At 40.6% G+C, this 17101-nt stretch overlaps 3 protein-coding genes across 7 annotated transcripts in view; 1 reads left to right on the top strand and 2 right to left on the bottom strand.

The window, feature by feature from the left end:
- The window catches only part of LOC108237077 (cytochrome c oxidase subunit 6B1), a 3314-nt gene extending 529 nt beyond the window's left edge, over positions 1–2785 (bottom strand). The window contains exons 1-3 of one of the 3 annotated variants that reach the window (XM_017418273.3): positions 2662–2785; positions 1710–1824; positions 1348–1448 (exon numbers count right to left, since the gene is read on the bottom strand). In XM_017418273.3, coding sequence (XP_017273762.1) covers positions 1348–1448; positions 1710–1815 — 207 coding nt within the window. In that variant the 5' untranslated portion in view covers positions 1816–1824; positions 2662–2785. Of the gene's footprint in view, positions 1–1347; positions 1449–1709; positions 1825–1928; positions 2079–2473; positions 2632–2661 lie in introns of those variants that run through there. The other 2 variants (XM_017418271.3, XM_017418274.3) reach the window with 2 other exon arrangements.
- A 1485-nt stretch (positions 2786–4270) lies between these two features.
- On the bottom strand, positions 4271–10837 carry fam234a (family with sequence similarity 234 member A). The gene is made up of 12 exons (XM_017418238.3): positions 10688–10837; positions 9679–9973; positions 9470–9580; positions 9177–9359; positions 8228–8352; positions 7878–8010; positions 7303–7429; positions 7068–7208; positions 6174–6255; positions 5925–6077; positions 5724–5826; positions 4271–5585 (listed from the first exon to the last, which is right to left on the bottom strand). The coding sequence occupies exons 2-12, from the start codon at positions 9947–9949 to the stop codon at positions 5374–5376; spliced, it is 1641 nt and encodes a 546-aa protein (XP_017273727.1). The 5' UTR covers positions 9950–9973; positions 10688–10837; the 3' UTR covers positions 4271–5373.
- A 281-nt stretch (positions 10838–11118) lies between these two features.
- On the top strand, positions 11119–16978 carry luc7l (LUC7-like (S. cerevisiae)). 3 transcript variants are annotated; one of them, XM_025006422.2, is made up of 11 exons: positions 11185–11334; positions 12598–12668; positions 13727–13821; positions 14024–14122; positions 14307–14417; positions 14503–14646; positions 14756–14932; positions 15058–15146; positions 15237–15266; positions 15401–15568; positions 16486–16978. In XM_025006422.2, exons 4-11 carry the CDS (start codon positions 14027–14029, stop codon positions 16604–16606), a joined length of 936 nt encoding a protein of 311 aa, XP_024862190.1. In that variant the 5' UTR covers positions 11185–11334; positions 12598–12668; positions 13727–13821; positions 14024–14026; the 3' UTR covers positions 16607–16978. The 3 variants fall into 3 exon arrangements, with proteins under 3 accessions (XP_037836629.1, XP_017273995.1, XP_024862190.1); XM_037980701.1 differs by having other exon boundaries at positions 11119–11334; positions 12598–13821; XM_017418506.2 differs by lacking the exon at positions 12598–12668 and having other exon boundaries at positions 11119–11334.
- Positions 16979–17101: the final 123 nt, after the last annotated feature.

Below are 17101 nucleotides of genomic sequence, written 5' to 3' on the forward strand. Positions count from 1 at the left end.
GGGGGGGGGGGGGCTCAGTGGCTCCTGAAGGTCAGAGGGGTGTACTACAAAGCTGAGCTGGCTCAATAAAACCTAAACTTCGCTCAGAGATAACTGGTTACAACGCTGGTTAATAATTAACTGAATTATGGTTCTAATGGTATTGGGACAAACCATCCACTTTTTTAATTACAAGCTTCTAGGTGGGACAAAATAGGCATCGAGTTTATAAATGTTTTGTTCTGATTTTAATATCAGAAGGAAAACGATCAGCGAGTTGAGCTTCTTGCAGACGATTAAAGCTGCAGCTCTGGACCTGTCCAGAACCAGACTGAGCATCTTTTTCTGACGCTAAAAACTCCACCCGTAGACTAGATCTGACCAGGAGAGAATAATTTGTGCTTTCATCACAACCTGACTTGACATGCAGTGCACTACTTGTTGCGGTCAGTCCTCCGCTTGCAGCCGATTTCGTTTTAAAATTCTCACACCGACTTATAAACGCCTCTGTGGTCTTGACTCCTCGTGTCTCTCCAACCTCGTGTTTCTTCTCAGCCCTGAGATCTCCTGATCGGCTGCTTCTGGTCGGCCCGAAAACTAGACCGAAGCTCAGAGAAGGCCGGGCTTTTTCAGCCGAGGCTCCCAAAACTCTGGAACAGTCTGCCCTCCAAAATAAAAAGACGGGATTCTTCACGTCACATTCTCTCTGATAATCCCTGCTTATTTTTAACTTGTCTTCTGCATGATTATTATTATTATTATTATTGTCACAGCACTTCGGTTCCAACCTGTTGTTTTGTAAATGTGCTTCATAAATAAGCTGACCTTGTAGGAGTCTTAATATGTTAAAAGAAAATATGAAAATAACAGCCGATATTTAGCAGTTTTTAAACAATGTGAAAGCTCTTAGACTAAAAAACTAACACCTGAATGTACCTGAACACAATTTCTACTCAGCTAAGATTAATTACTCTGCTAAAAAGGTTATATTTTCAGTAGTGTTGGATTGTTTGTTAAAGATTACTAAGATTGTGATTCAATTTTCAGGAAATGTTGGGGTTATCACAAGAAACCATTAGATTTTGGTGGTGATCCGCATTGGACTATTTTATTTAAATGACGCTATGGTCTTGGTGAAGCTTTGCGCTCCTTGAGTGCTTCTAGTTTTAAATCTTGTGTTTTGATTTGCTGGACTGGACTGAGACTTCAGGGAATAAGTGAGCAAAACAAACATAAAAAAAGGAAAGTTATTTGACCCCTGCTGAATTGCCTCCCTAGTTGTGGGAAGAACCAGGGGTATTTGCTCTTTTTCTTTTAAACAATCCAGTTTGTTTCATTTGAAATTAGTAGAGAAAAAGAAATATTTACCCAAGCCATGGGACAGAGGGACTGGTAGACCCTCTTGTACCATTCACAGGGGGCGGTGTCTACGTCTTTAGCAGTCAGAGCTTTCTGACAGCGGTAGAAGTCTAAAAATACACAAACAGAGGGGGGAAACATAAAGCAAACAAAGGGGATAGGAGGCATTCCATGTCACAAATTAATCTCAAACCGACTGAGCTCATATTAAAAGTCCAAACATTTTAAATTCAGACACACTGTGCAGGCTTTTTGCTGCCACGCCAGCATTAAACCCTACTAAATCAAATTAAAAGGTGCCTAATGTGAACAGAACTGAGGTGGAGCTGTCAGAGACAACAATGCCTCGCTTTGACCTTGTCGTGTCTTACCCACGTAGTTGGACCAGCAGTTCCTGGTCTGGTTCTGGTTCGGGAACCTGGCGTCGAAGGGAGCGGTGCGGTATTTCTCAAGTTTGGCCTTAATTTCCTCAGCCATCTTCACCGTCTGTCAACAACAAGATGAGCAAACACCGTGAAAAGATTCAACATTTCCCCCCGTCGACACCCATTTTAAAACAACAACACTGAGTGTGTTTCCAGCAGACACACCGATAAACACACACACACACAAGGTTCGTGTCTTAATATCCGCACAGACAGACCGCCGGTTCTGGTCCTGCAGAGGATTAATTTTCGGAGAAACTCCTGCTTTTTTTTGCCGCATGCGGCACCTGAACCAGTTTTTTTTTTTTTTTTTGGTCTTGACGCAAAGTGGCACACTCCCTTCCTGAACTAAAAACGACAAACACCGCCGCTCATTAAACTCATTTTGAACTCCGTGTAAAAAGGTGAGTTTTGCCCCAAACAGGTGACAGCCGCAGCCAACACGTCTGAAACGACATTGAACGACATTAAGGCCTCCTCTTCCAGGTCAGAAAGTCATTTCCTGACGAGACGAGCTAGTTTCTATACTGTACGAACAGGTTAGTTTCAATTAAAAAAAAAGGTTCCGTCGCTTAAAGACAATAAAAACTACATTTTTTCACACAGCAGCTAAGCGTTTTTTTTAACCTATTTCCTCTCAACTTACATTTTCTCACGTTTTACACGCCTTGGGTGGTGTTTAAATCGTTAAAAACCAAGATAAACCTTACCTTTTGTCGCACTAGAGGGGCTCGAGCTCGGTCACGGTTAACGTAAGTCGCTGTGACTCTCGCGAGCGCCTGGCGCGTGCGCTGCTGTGCGCTGCTGTTCGCAGACGCTGCAGCCGTGCAGTCCCATTGTAAGGATATGGCGGACGCGCGCGCGGGTCACATTGAAACGGCGAACTCGTAAAACTCGCCTGTTTCCCAGGTGTCGGGGCTGCTCACGCGCAGGTTTCCGAGGAGTGATGGGGAGCTCCGAGGCCCGGTTTAAGAGCCGTGCGGGAGTTACGTCAGCTCATTTTTTTAGCGTCAAATTTCATGTTTTGCGCACAAACGGTCACTCTAGGAAAGGCGGAAGTCAGTCGTTTTGTTGATTATTAATACACACATATATATCAATGTATGTCTCAGGTGGGCGATTCTATACGTGAATAGGCTTTTTCTCCATTCCCCTCCATGACATTCAGTAGAAAAAAATTATGACTGTTTTCTAAGTGTATTCAAACCAGGAACTCGCGTTGGAATGTCTGCGAGCCACGTCGCGAGGAGGCGCAGAAAACACCGGGTTTTTATTGGATCTTATAAATTGTTTGCGGGGATAAAAGGGCGCTTTCTTGCTGAATATAACTTTTTTGTTATTTACTCAGACCCGTAAGGTATTTTGAAAATTTTACAGTCCAGCCTCTTTCCTCCTTCGGCGGCTCGAGCATTGTGTTACTACACAAGCGCTGATGTGTATTTCTCACTGTAGTGACGGAACATGTGTTCGCCCAGCTGCACGCCGGTTGTGCGCGTCGTGACGTCATGTTCCGCACCCTGTCATTACGCAGTTCAAAGTGCGCATGCGCGGGCCCTTAACCAATGATTTATATGACTATATCTTTGAGTTTAACTTTAGATATGTAGGGCAACTCTGTTTTTGAAGTGCGTCGTATACTTCATTTTATGGTTTGCATTTTGTTTGATTTATTTAAGTATTTGGTATTTTTATCTTTCTTCTCTTTGCTTGTCTGCCTTTGTTTTAAGTTGGGGTTTTTTTGTACTGTGCCATATCACTTTTATTTGCTTACTTTTTAAATATATATATTTATATTTTAGAGCAAAATAACACTTATGTGCTACCAAGCGCAGTAGCAGGACAATATCCAGAATTTAAATATGATAAAATAAAGTAAAAAAAAATAATAGAATGCAACAGGGGTTTAAAATAAGCCTACAATTTATTTACATAAAAAATAGACTTTTGTAATGTTGCATTAGTTCAGCAAATCTAATTTTTCTTTCAAATTATTTATATATATATATATATATCTATTTTAGTTCTACATGTGCTGTGATGGTGATTTGGACTTTGTTGGACTACAGCATCCAAATTTGGAGCATGCTGGCTTTCCCGTCCCTCCCACTGACACCCGACATCTTTTGGTTTTGCTTTATCTACTGTACAATATATGTGCTTCATTCTAGTTCTACATATAACAGTCGTTATTGATCAAACTCTGCATTTTATGCTCACAACAAATGACTCACCAAAACATCACTTTTATTAGCATTTTTTTCCCTGATTTCTGTCAGAGCTTATGAGAAAGGTGGTATAAAATACAGGTGCTTGTTTGAATTGAGTTCAGGTTAGAGTAACCCTAACCTGAACTCAATTCACATCTTAGTCCTAAACCAAAAAATGACATTCCAACATATTAGGACCAGGATTTGGTCCCGATAAGGACGACTGCTCCTGACAAGGTAGGTGATTCTACCAGAAAAGCTCCTAAAAAGGTAACAAAAAACAGATAAACACCACTACCATTTTAGATTTTTTAACAAATTTTAATAGATTTCTCTTTTTTTTTTTGTCAAATTCAAACATTTCATTGCAAAAAAATAAAGTCAGCACAATAAAGTCCATCGCCACAGGATCCATATATTATTGTTGAAAGAAAAAAAAGGCAAGAACCTCCTTTTCATTAACATATCCAATGTGAAACATCAAAAAATATAAGAGCTTTACAACATTAAGTCTTAAAGTGAATCTTTGAGACTCAGTTTTGAGTCTAGATTTAACGAGTAAGGCAGCTCAGTTTCCAAGATATGGAATAAAAGTACTTGCAGTCGCAGACAAAAATCTCCATCAGCAGAGATCGCCGTTAAATTTCTCTTCTACAACAAATTAAGAGCCGAGCCATTTCTTGGAAACTGGCTGCTGAAATTACAGCATCTTGGATTCAGGAAGTCCCCAACATTCATGTCTTGATTGTCAACTGTCTCATTGACGTGTTTCAACAAGCACGATGATAAAAAAAAATGTTTCCTTTTAGATCAGACGGGGTTTCACATTTCATTATGTATGAAGCATACGGTGCTCACTCAAATGTTTCTAGACTTTTGACTGATTTTGGTTATTTTTTTACTATATCTGTTTAACATACAGTTTGAACTAATTTTCTCCAAGTAAACGACGCTTTTCACTGTAACATTTCTCTGAAGGCCACTGTAATTGGGAACAGTCTAAAAATAACCCCAGCAGCGACATGTCTACAACCTTTTAAAAAAAAAAACGGTTGCATAGATTCAAATAATAATCCAGCATATTAACCTCTTAGAGAAGCATTGTAGTGGTGCACGGACTTACTAATAACAGTACAGCAAGGAAGGCTTTGTAGCGTTTTCAGCAGGAGATCAGCGGTCTGTCAGCAAACGGCACCTTCAGCTTGTTGATTGGATAGTTTAAGTGCAATCAAGTCTGAAGGCATAACGCCCTTGTTTAGCACTAAAACTGTCTGGAAGAATCTTGTCACCTAAAATAAAGCTCAAAACGTCTACACAAAAATGCTTTTCTTTGGTTAACAGCTGGAAAGACTACCGTGCTTTGGTTTTAAAGTCCAAGTATGTCAACTCAAAACAAGCCCCCTTCACCAGTCGGCGAAGCGGAGTCGGTTAAAAGCCTCCATGATCGCCTCTTTGGTCGCCGACCCCCCGCTGTTGTCGATTGAGCGAACTTCGCAAAGGGGGACGTCCTGCTTCAGCTTGCGCTTGATGAGGAGAACTGCACCTTCCTTTTGTTCCTTCTCAGGACCCGTCAAGAGGAGGTAAGCAGCGTGGCGGCCACGCTCCATGAGTGTGGCTAAAACAAACAAACAAACAAACAAAAAGATCTGACCTCGGGTTTTTTTTCCTCATTCTCCTAATCACTCTGTCATCTGTCATCATACGGGGGTGTGTACTTAAGCTAAAACAAGGTAGATGTAAAAGCAAAAAGCACCTTTGAAGGCTACAATGTGGTCCAGGGTGTTGGTGAACTCCAGGAGAACTTTAGGGTAGAAGGGATGCAGCATGTAGGAGTGGCGATCAGTCGGTAAGGATTCCTAAAAGAAAAAAAAAAAAAAGCAGTTTGTGAAATTCTGTGTCACCAAGTTTGATGCCAGCAAATATATTCTTTTTTTCATGACAGCCGTGTCCTTACAGATGAGTTGGACTGTGATGGCATCAAGCCCCAAAACATGAAGATGGAGTAGGACTTGGTGGTGTGAACCGAGGCGGGCCTTGGACAGTTGGCGCTGGCGAGAAGGTCCACCTCCCACAGCACGCCGCCGGACTTCCCATCCAGGATGATTATCTACAGACATCACAGACGGGAGTGTTCGCTTCAAACGCATATCAGAAAATCAGGGCAGAGAAAATAAACACAAGGGCTGACGGCAAACTAACTCACCCTCTTTCTGTAGCCACCTATGTCCTCTTCAACCACAACATCAAGGACATTATCTTTGTTAAAGTGACCAAAGGAAGGGATGCTGAAAGAACAAGGGGGAAATGTTTTTAAAACTTAACTTATCTATATTTAATGTGCTCTCTGAAAAGCAGAAACTACAGTTCAGCGATATACAGTAATTAAAGGCTTAGCATTCTTTGAAGGGATGCATTCCACCCGCCATCTTTACACCAGAATATAAACAACAATTCTGCTGAGAAGGCGTGGAGTTATAACCGTTACGGTAAAACCTTGTAAACGACATTACGTGCAACACTGAGATCTCACAAGCTGCGTTACGGAATTGTAGACATTTCTGTCTTTGTTAATGTTGATTAGCTGTAGCGGCCATCTTGAAATGGGTTGACTCCGAAGGTTACTCAGTTGTAGCTGTACATCCAGTTATTACTTTGAGATGTCCTTCAAATCTGTCCACTGGTTCATGAGATACTTTGCTAACCAGACATTATTTAGAAGTGAGAGAAGATACTTTTGTGGGTTTACTTAAAAGGGGAGAAGCGGGAAAGAACAAACAATTAATTAAAAACAGCTTCAGATCAATTTATGCTGAATTCTTAATCGATGAACCATTTGCGCTTCAGGTAATTTCTTTTTAAACATATCAGAAGACACACCTCTGAAGTTTATCCACAAATACATCGCTGATGATGGCAGCGATTTCCCAAAATTCTTTTGCAATAAAAGCTTCCATATTATCAAACAGCTCAAGCAGAAATCTGCAGCCTTTTTACTACTTGTCTCATCACAGAAAGCAGCCAACATGAAGGGACACCATTAAACTACTGTGAAATTTTAGACAATAATGGAATAAAAAATAAAAGAAAGAGGAGTTACCCAAGTATTGAGCTGGTGTTGAATTGCCACCGTGGCGTTAATTTCCCTCCATCGACTAAAGCCACCTCATTCCCAGACACAACCAGCAGGTCGGAAGAATCATCTGTGTCTTTCGTTCTGAGCAAACTCACGGCGTCGGACCTACAGAGTCACATCAAATCACATCAAACATTAGCAAAGATTTAGATCAAAGTCATGTCAACAAGCGAGGTGATAAATGCAGACTGCTTCTTACTCATGAATGGGAACGAGGCCCGTTCCAGCGTCTGCATTTTTCTCCAAGTGTTTGTCCTTCTTGAGGCTCAGACCCAATCCTGCCTTGGCAGCGATCTTCCACAGCGCCAGTCCGTACACGCCTGTGTCTGTGAGAGAATTCATCTTAACTCCTTACTGCCACCAGGGGTCACGCAACCGTAATCATTAGGTTATTGGACGATCTGTGCCGGGGCAGGATGCTTTTTGTTCTTAAAAGGTTCTTAAAAATGTAGAAAGACGAGATATAATGATGAAGGAACCGTTGTTTTAAAAAGCACTGGATTTGTTTTTTGGGGTTTTGAACATATTCAAAACTCAACAACCAAGCTCCATCTTACGTTAAAGATCTTATTGCTCCATATTATACTCAAAGAGCACTTCACTCTCAAACTGCAGGTTTATTTGTGGTTCCTAGAGTTTCTGAAAGCAGAACGGGAGGCAGAGCTTTCAGTTCTCAGGGTGCTCTATTGTGGCTGTTCTCCTGGCACTGCACTGCTTTTACAGAAGATATAGACCACTCTGTTGTTCTCCTAACAGATGATTTCTGTTACAAACCTTTTTGGAATAGTACGTAGTAAGAACCCTCTTTAGTAAGATGGACGAGATGGCTGGCTGACTTTAAGGAACCGAGGACCACAGTGGAACCGATCTGAGCGCCTGTCTTCCCTGAGAGCAATATCACCTGAGTCTGCAGATCAGAAAAGTGTTTTTCTGCAATGTTATGTGATTTTACTCCAACTGCTTATCATTTTAATACATTTAATATCTAAGAGGAAAACAAAAACATGTACATGTACACAACAAATACATGTGTTGTATTGCAACGTAAATAAGCATGGTGTCAGAAACACTACTACAAGTAAAACACTAGCACACGTAGCTACAAACTTAATAGAAAGGATCACCTGTGTGTTGTCTGACGCCACCAGCACCACATCGGCGGTCTTGTCACCATCCAGATCTGGGACGCTGAGAACCGGCAAAGAGCTCGGCAGACCGGTAGGCCGAGGCTGCTGCCAAACGACACGACCTGACAAACGCATCAGCCAAGAACAGAGCGTTCAGACTGACTGTCTCACCTAAGTGTAATCAGGCAGATGTCTGAGCGATGTTATCACGGAGCTGAGTGCACAAGAAGGAGGTGGAAAGCTATGTCCATCCTGAGCTACACAGCTAAGCTACTAAGCCGAGAGGAGAAAGTTGTTGAAGATACCAGCTATCAAAACAACAGATGGAAATTTTTCAGTATTCTGAAAGAACAACAAACCTTTACCAAAAACATTAAAGGCCAAGCATTCTTTGAAGAAATGTATATCGCCTGCCGCCTTTCAAGCCAGATTTAAACTAAAATCATCTTTTGCTAAGCAGAGAGGGGTTATAGCGGTTTTTGACAAACCTTGTAAATTATGTTATGCGTGATCTCATGCAATATTGTGAAACCTTGTGATGTGTAATAGCTAACAGTGCTCAGAGTTTCTATTGGAGATTAATCTCAACTCTGCACCAAATTTTAGTTCAATATCTGTGAAAACTGACTGAGTTACAGCCATTTTTGCGTTGGCTGTAGTGGGCATCTTATGTTGGGTTGACTCCAAAAGTTAATGATTTGCAGATGTGCAAACAGTGATTACTTTCTGATAGTATTATTAAAATATGTCCACTGGGACATGAGGTAAAGCTACAGACAAACAGACACACTGACACTGGGAGAAACATCATTACCTTTCACCTTCAGGCAATAAAAAGAAGACTGTGAATCCAAGTCATGTAAAAACAGAATGTTGGCCCACGAGTCCGAGTGGTAATGCTCAGGTCTCAGAATGCTAAACTCCAGTTTTGTGTCGGATCACTAACCTGTGTGTTTGTCAATGGCTGTGAGGTTGTCTGAATGGGACAGCAGGCAGTGCCAGGCGTCGTCTTCCTCTTGGTCCAGACCACACTGAGCCCAGTGGAACTCGGAATCCAGCGGCCTCTCCCACAGCGTATCTCCGTCGGTGCCGTCCACCGCCAACACAAACAGACACGGTGACGGCAGGCCTGGAAAATACATGGACTTTATCTGCATCATACTTAAAACACAACGCAGAGAAGTCAACAATCTGTCTTCTTTTTTCTTGCAAAATGAATCTGAGCTTACGGTTTCATACCTGCATCAGCGCACGATTTGTTCTGTATGCTGTTTGTGTTTTTCAGGACGAAAAGGACATCCATTACTTTGTCACTGCTTGCATCTTCAATAGCTAGGAAGTCATAGGTGCCTGTGTAAGAGAACGAGAAAGAGGTAGTTAGTTTCACATTTAAGATACTACTAAGGTAAAAAAAAAAAAAAAAAGCAAGCAAGGCAAGGAATACACACCTGCTTCTGAAAAAGTCCTGTTCCAAGTAACAAGATATTGTGGTCTGACAGGACAGGGGATGATGAAGGAGAAGGCAAACACAACAGTGAGGCAGAGGAACAAGGAAAGGAAGAAGGCTGCGGTCCTCCAACGGGACATTCTGGAACAACCCAAGCCTTCTTTACATTTTGGATTTTTCAGCTCTGTTGCTGGCGGCGCTGTGACGGTTTCTGTGCCATCTTCTCCCCTCTTTAGAGGGTCATCCTCAGTGGCATGGTCTGCAGTCTCCATTGCTGCCTCCTTGGCTTTACAGACCTGTTTGAAAAAGAAGAGACATAACAGCAAAACCATGCTTCCACACTACGATGGCCCTAAATCTGGTTAATTTAATGAAGAGTGGCTACACCCATGGTGGCATACACCTTATATCTGCATTTGTTCCCCAAGTGTAAAATGGATTACAAGTCCATATGTGCAAAAATAACTGGGCAAAACTCCCTGGCATTCAAAAGAGTAGACATGAATGCATGAAAACAATGGGGGCTGCAGTATCCATCAGTCAGCTCTTTCTGCAGCATCAACATTTGTAAATCTGTGCCTATTCAGACGTGCCAGCTCTGACTCCAGAGATTTCTCAGCACAAAAGCAGCAAACCAGAGAGACTGTTATTATACCAAGGTAGCACACCCTGTTATCTGCTCAAGAACCTCAGGGCTATTAGTCACAGCTAAAAAACAGAATGATTAAAATAAAACACGCTGCAAACTTAGTTAATTGAGCAAAGCAAACAAATTCAGGGTCATAAAATACATCTAATCCTTAAGCTATGTCATCTGTCTGATTCGAATAAGCTAACATAGGGGGAAATGTTCAATAACTGTTTTTTTGCTAACCTGTTGAACGACACGGCTACTGGTCCCCAAACTGCAGGGTAAACATGACACAAAGACGAAAACCAACCATTTGAGGCAACCGCAGCCACGACAAAAGGTTAAGAAGCTAACCAAAATTCGGAAAAGTTTTACTTACTTTAACTCCTCACTGTCATTTTCCGCAGTCACTGGAGCTACTGAGCAGCAGGTCTGACAAACTTGCTGGTAAACAAACAAGCCAAAAATGACAGACAAGTACGAACATGTTGAACATTTTCACCTTTAATTTGTCTGACAGGTAGTTTTAGATTTAAAAATTCTTCTAAATTCAGAAAATATCAAGCATCCAAATTATAATACGATTTTAAAGTTAACTAATTTTATCCTAACCTCAAAAATATATCTTAAATGAGGAAATTACTAACGAAAAACAGACATCGTAAAGTCACAACCTGAAAGTCTTTACTTAGGGAATCAAAAACCTATTTGATCCTCGCTGTGATTGGTTGTGTTGCCTGTCTTCTATTAATATGATTGGCTGATTTCGGGCTATGCAGCGTCATCAAACGTTTAACGTCATTTCCCTAATGTTAACCGGAAGCTGGCCAGTTGACAAAATAGCGAAAAGCTCCGAGCGGTGATGGTGGAATGATTAAATTATCCAAATAGCCCTGTAAGCAAACTGAGGAACTGTTTTCAGTCGCCTGAACATATAGCGAGCTTTCGACGGAACACCTGCAACAATGTCTGCCCAAGCTCAAATGAGAGCTTTGCTCGACCAGCTGATGGGAACAGCGAGGGACGGTGAGTCGCCGTGAGATGCTAACTGGACTAGCGAGCTAGCCAAGATGGAGGCTTTGCTGAGGCTGGCTTGTGGTTGTCGTGTGATGAACAGAGCTGCATGAATGGATGTACCGCTAAGGGCTGCCTAAAATACAAAATAGATGGATTCAAGTCCTAATTCATCGATTAACTTTAGGGGTTAATGTTTCCATCTGCTGTGGTTATATTAAATGTACTCAAGTTTTCGCTTTATCATCTTTAGCATGTTGGCTATGTTAGCATTTGCTCGCGTAGCGTTTATTGCGAAAACAGCGCTGAAGTTAGCAGTGAATAAAGGGCTATTTTCACTACTTTTGGCATCTGAACTACTTTAAATTGTAAGGCTTTCACTGATCAAACCTGGACTGAAATATCCTACACCAAACACACTCTTTAAAACACAATGCGATCTGTTAAGTCTTCTTTCTATATTTGTAAAACTCAAAAAACAGGCCATTCAAATGAATGCGTTTTGTGGCCTTGACTCCCTTACATTAGGTCCAGTTCAAAAACCACAAATTTTAGAGTGGTCAAACCTGGACAAGAGTATCCCACACTTTTTTTTTTACAAATTTGTGATTTGTAAAAAAAAAATAATTAAAAAAAATAATGTAATTTATAATCTCACTCACAGGCATGCATGACGAGTTGAGTGTCCATAACTTTACTTTTCATGGACCTCATTTGCTAGGGTATAATTAGTTGAATTTGCTTTGTTTTATCATATATACAGTATGTAATGTTGAATAGTATGTTTCATGTGTAAACATGAGTCGACTCTGTTCTAATAACTTATAAATGCGTTTTGATCAACATATATGCTAAGACATTTAAGTGCACATATGTGAGTTAGTATCAAGAAAGGTAATCCTATGTTGTTTGTACACAGTAATTTTAAAAATAATTTACATTTTTAGTTATCAGAATTACTTAAGTTTATACTTTAGCCATGAGGATGGTAACATTAAATGACCATAGTCATGAGGTCTTATTGCTGTGGGTAGAAAATGGCTTTTAATAGCTGCCCTGCCATTTTATGAGCAAAACTTTCATTGTGACAGTAGCTTGAGTGAAATTGCAGCCCTGTTGATCTTTTGACAAGCTGCTATGTCCATCTGTTCAATGAGAGTGAATTTGTGTTGTGAGTCTGTGGGTGTATGTGTGAAAAGATTGATATCAAATTCTTCCCATACATTTGTTGCATACAAACTGAACAATTGTGGCCCCTTTATTTTATTCATTAAGGTTCAGTGTATCATTGCCAGCCTACATCAATCTGCAAAGGAGTTGCAGAAAAGCCTCATGTTCATCGAGCCGTGAGTCACACATAATTTTTAAAGCTGTTATGATTAATATCCAAACATTTTTGTTTGCCTTCCGGAAGCTATTGTAGTTTTTTTTTTTTTAAATACAAATAAATATACAAGTTGGTAACTCTCCAGTGGCATTTGGAGTAGTGTTACATATCTTGAGCTAAGACGTCTAGTCGCGCTATGTCCACACAAGCAGTTCTCAGTCTTCTACACATATTACACGTCTGTTTAGCAGTCCACACAAAAACTTTGCTAGCTTCATTTACAACTTGACTTGTGTATGACTCCCAACTTCTTACTACAGGTATGGGCAAGAAAACTGTTCCCATTTATACTTTTCCACAGCGGGTTTAAAATTCTGCAGCTGAGGTGTTGAAGATGCAGAAGGGTACAGTATGTGGTGCAGATCGCAGTGTGTATAAACACGTTATTTTTGGTTTTATTTCCCCCCTTCGATTTCTTTTGCATTTTGCTTTAAATGTCTTTTCAGTGTTTGTATTTATACATGGCTTGGTGAGGACATGTGTATGAACGTGATACGTTTATGTTAATAGTTATAATAACCATCTTTGCTGCAGTAAAAAACAATAAGCCAAAAGAAGGAGTGTAGTTCACATTTTAACATTTTGCTGCGCCCCTACTAGCTGTCATTTGTTGCTCCACATTTCACAGTAAACACTGAGCCTTAAAACAGGTTAACTCAAACTGAGGCTCTTACAGTTCCTTGTTTTTATTGAGGTTTGAAGGTAAGCACCAAGAGTAACATTGAGTACAACACACATCTATTGTACTGCACGTTTTTTACCTTAACAATAATATTAAAATGTCTGAAAACAGTCCTGTAGAAGCGGTTATTCATACAAAGGAAACCCAGAGAAATATATTATTTTTCAAGTGTTGAAAATTGCTTTTTAATCATTTAGTTGGACCAAAATCTTTGAGTCCAGTCATGTTGACGTATTTCTTCAGTTACAGTGACGTATATTAATGCTCTGGATACCTCGCCCTCAGTGTGAATTATGCAAGGTCTTTCTCACTGTTGCTTTTTTGGACTTTTTCAGGAGACGAGACGCGGCAGAGGGTCAAGTTCACGGACGAGCGAGTCTGCAAAAGTCATCTTCTCAACTGCTGTCCACATGACATCCTGTCTGGAACTGTAAGTGAGCTCTACTTAAAATGTTAACTGTTAAAAACATTTATTTTTTCTTTTAATCATTGTTAAAATTTTTGGAAATCTTAAAAAAATTAGATTTGATCAAGACATCACCAATAAAACCCCTTATATTTATTTCTAAGTATTATATTTTTTATATATTTATTTTTTAAGTTTGATTCATGTCTGGCTGTGTTTTTGACAGCGTATGGACCTGGGGGAATGCACAAAGATCCATGACTTGGCGCTTCGGGCAGATTATGAAATAGCTTCCAAGGAGAGGGATCTTTTCTTTGAACTTGATGTAAGTGATGCCGTTCACTTAATAATGCATGTGTGAGCAGTTTAAAATGATTCTCAGCTCATAACTTAGTTGAGCTTTTCATGATAAGGATCAGTTTTTAATTGTCCACACAAGTTTCTGAACATCTACATCATCAAATGCATTGTGCGGTTTAGTTTATCTGTTGTTTTTCTCACCTCTAAAGGCAGTGGATCACCTGGAGTCGTTCATTGCCGACTGTGACAGAAGAACAGAGCTCGCCAAGAAGCGTCTGGCTGAGACCCAGGAAGAGATCAGTGCCGAGGTGGCAGCAAAGGTATATGACAGGATCTGTAGAGCACATGAAGCGTCTTCCGTCTTCATTCAGTAACGGTTTTCCTATGTATGTGTTTGTATTTTAGGCAGAGAAGGTGCATGAGCTGAATGAGGAAATAGGCAAGCTTCTGGCCAAGGCTGAGCAGCTTGGAGCTGAAGGGAATGTGGACGAGGCTCAGAAGGTCTTACAGGAAGTGGAGAAAGTCCGTACCAAGAAAAAGGATGCAGAGGTGAGTTAAAAAAAAGTCATCTTGCGCCAAGTGTAACACATTGGGTTTTTTTTTTGCTCTTAAATTTTTAGCCTTCTGAGCCTTGAATTCCCTTTTTTTTCCCTCTCAGGAAGAATATCGAAACTCCATGCCGGCCTCCAGCTTTCAGCAACAAAAACTTCGGGTGTGCGAGGTTTGCTCTGCTTACTTAGGTCTTCATGACAACGATCGTCGTCTGGCTGATCATTTTGGTGGGAAACTTCATCTGGGCTTCATTCAGATCAGAGAAAAACTGGACCAACTAAAGGTATGCAGCATTAAAGTTTTACCTTAATGGACTTTCGATGTGTTAGAAAGTGACATAGAGGGAATTATTGGCAGACTTACTGAACCAGTAGCTTCTCCATTAATGTTTTTTTAATTGTTGATTAGAAAACTGTGGTTGAGAAGCAAGAGAAGAGGAACCAGGAGCGCTTAAAGAGGAGAGAAGAAAGGGAGAAGGAGGAAAGGATGAAAAGAAGGTAAGTGCATAAATTAAAATCCTGGCAATGTTTATGAGGATTCAGTTGATACATTTTATCTTATTATATTATCTTTGTTCATTTTTATAGGACCAGATCACGGAGCAGAGAGCATAGAAGGTGGGGAGGAAACCTATGCATCCTTTTCTTTCTTCCTGTCTGTCACTATTTCGACAGGATTCCTCCTAATATATTTGTTCAAATGAACGATGAGATTAAAGCTAAACTTGAGGTATCATTCAACGTGTTTACAGGTCTCGTTCACGTGACCGCAGAAGAAGGCGCTCCCGCTCCACGTCACGGGAGAAGCGGCGCACACGCTCCCGCTCCAGGGAGCGCAAGAGGCGACACCGCAGCCGCTCCCGCTCCCGCAGCCGAGGACATCGTCACAGTGATAGCCGCGAGCCGAGCTCAAGACACAAGTAAATACAGATTGTATTTTATTCAGTGTTCTGACAAAAACATCCAGCTCCGTGTTTGTAATGTGTTCCTGAGAACGAGTTTTAATTTAAAGTTGTCTGACTTGTTGTCACTGAATTGATTGGGTTAAAACAAGCAGAGGAAGAGGAACACCTATGAGGCTGATAAAATTATTGTTTCATCAAACAGTTAGGACACAAAATCTGCAGTTTGATTCAGTTTTGGGGGTAATTTTATATATTTTTTTCTTCTATTTGTACTTTTTTGTATGTTGTACCCACTCAAGAAATGCCATATATCAGTAATAGAAAATTCTCTATTTACACATTTTAATTTCTTACATTAAATATGATGTAAAATGATTATAATCGTGTCCTATTAGACTTGCCTGGAACAATGAGCAGTATGCTGGTATATCTGTTTTAATGGCGTTTTCTTTTGCTTTATTTTCCACCACATTTTTGTGCCTAAATCATGCTGGTTCAACATATACTTAACCTGCTCAGACTGGGGTTATTCTGGCAGCGCGTCACCTGAACAGACATCGTTTTATTATTTTAACGTCTTACTGCGCTTAGAAAGCTGCAAAGTCTTGAATAAACTCACGTCTCAATCTTCCAAACATGGTTTAATGTGGAAGATTATTCTGAAGTGAGGCGCTCTCTTATCATGAGTCAGACGTGCATCGATAAGTTCTCACAAATCCTAGACCTTGTTCTGCTATAAACTATGAATAGTGTTAAATTTAGACCTTTTTGGATGCCTGGGCAGACCTCTTTGTCTCCATTCTCTGTAATATTCTTTATTCTTACAATAAACCCTTTCCATACCAAGTCATTATGTTTGAATGTAAATGTGACCTGGACACAACTTTGTCTGCCTCTGTCTCTGGAGGTTGTAATACGTCTTTGTCCCGCAGGTCGTCCAGGGATCGCGAGCGCTCATCTCGGGACCAGTCCCGGGACAGAGACAGGAGGGACGGAATGAACGGCAGGTCAGAGTCCCGCCGAGCAGACGACAGGGACACGGGGGACTTCTAAAGTCCAAACACTATCTACCAAGACACACGGCCTCCTTCTCCTGTCTTTGACCTGTCCATTTTTAATCCTAAAGTTAATTAATTGTAGTTGTTGCCTTTCGCCCTCTCTTCGCTCACCTTCCTCGTGTCTTTGCTTTTTACTCCAGACCACCTCCATAAGTGAGCTGTAATATAAACCATCCCTTGTCTTGTTATAAATGAGTCAAAAACAAACTGGTCTCCTGGACTGGGACAGAAAATGAAACTGTAACTGATCCTAAGTCTTTTAATATGAATTGATTGTTGTTTAAAAAAAAAAAGAAACTGTAAATATGTTTTTGGCTTCCAGCTGTTATGGTTTAAAAACTTTGCCCTATCAAGTAGTTATATTTTGCCCTCCTCCTTCAGCTTTCTTTGTGTTGTCATGGTAACATGCTTTTTTATTTTTTAGTGTCTGTCTGCATAAAAGTCTATAGAAGCCCACTGAAAAGTTTAGAATTCGAACCACCAAAATATT

Source organism: Kryptolebias marmoratus, linkage group LG17 (assembly GCF_001649575.2).
Source record: "Kryptolebias marmoratus isolate JLee-2015 linkage group LG17, ASM164957v2, whole genome shotgun sequence".
Lineage (NCBI taxonomy): Eukaryota > Metazoa > Chordata > Actinopteri > Cyprinodontiformes > Rivulidae > Kryptolebias > Kryptolebias marmoratus.

Excerpts from the sequence above, each read along its gene's own strand:
- fam234a (XM_017418238.3), bottom strand. The coding sequence starts at position 9,949 with ATGGAGACTGCAGACCATGCCACTGAGGATGACCCTCTAAAGAGGGGA. Across the intron at positions 9,360-9,469 it reads CAAATCGTGCGCTGATGCAG|GCCTGCCGTCACCGTGTCTG; the intron begins GTATGAAACCGT and ends TGTATTTTCCAG. Across the intron at positions 8,011-8,227 it reads TGGCGTCAGACAACACACAG|ACTCAGGTGATATTGCTCTC; the intron begins GTGATCCTTTCT and ends TCTGATCTGCAG.
- luc7l (XM_017418506.2), top strand. The coding sequence starts at position 11,274 with ATGTCTGCCCAAGCTCAAATGAGAGCTTTGCTCGACCAGCTGATGGGA. Across the intron at positions 14,123-14,306 it reads ATCTTTTCTTTGAACTTGAT|GCAGTGGATCACCTGGAGTC; the intron begins GTAAGTGATGCC and ends TCACCTCTAAAG. Across the intron at positions 15,267-15,400 it reads CGGAGCAGAGAGCATAGAAG|GTCTCGTTCACGTGACCGCA; the intron begins GTGGGGAGGAAA and ends ACGTGTTTACAG.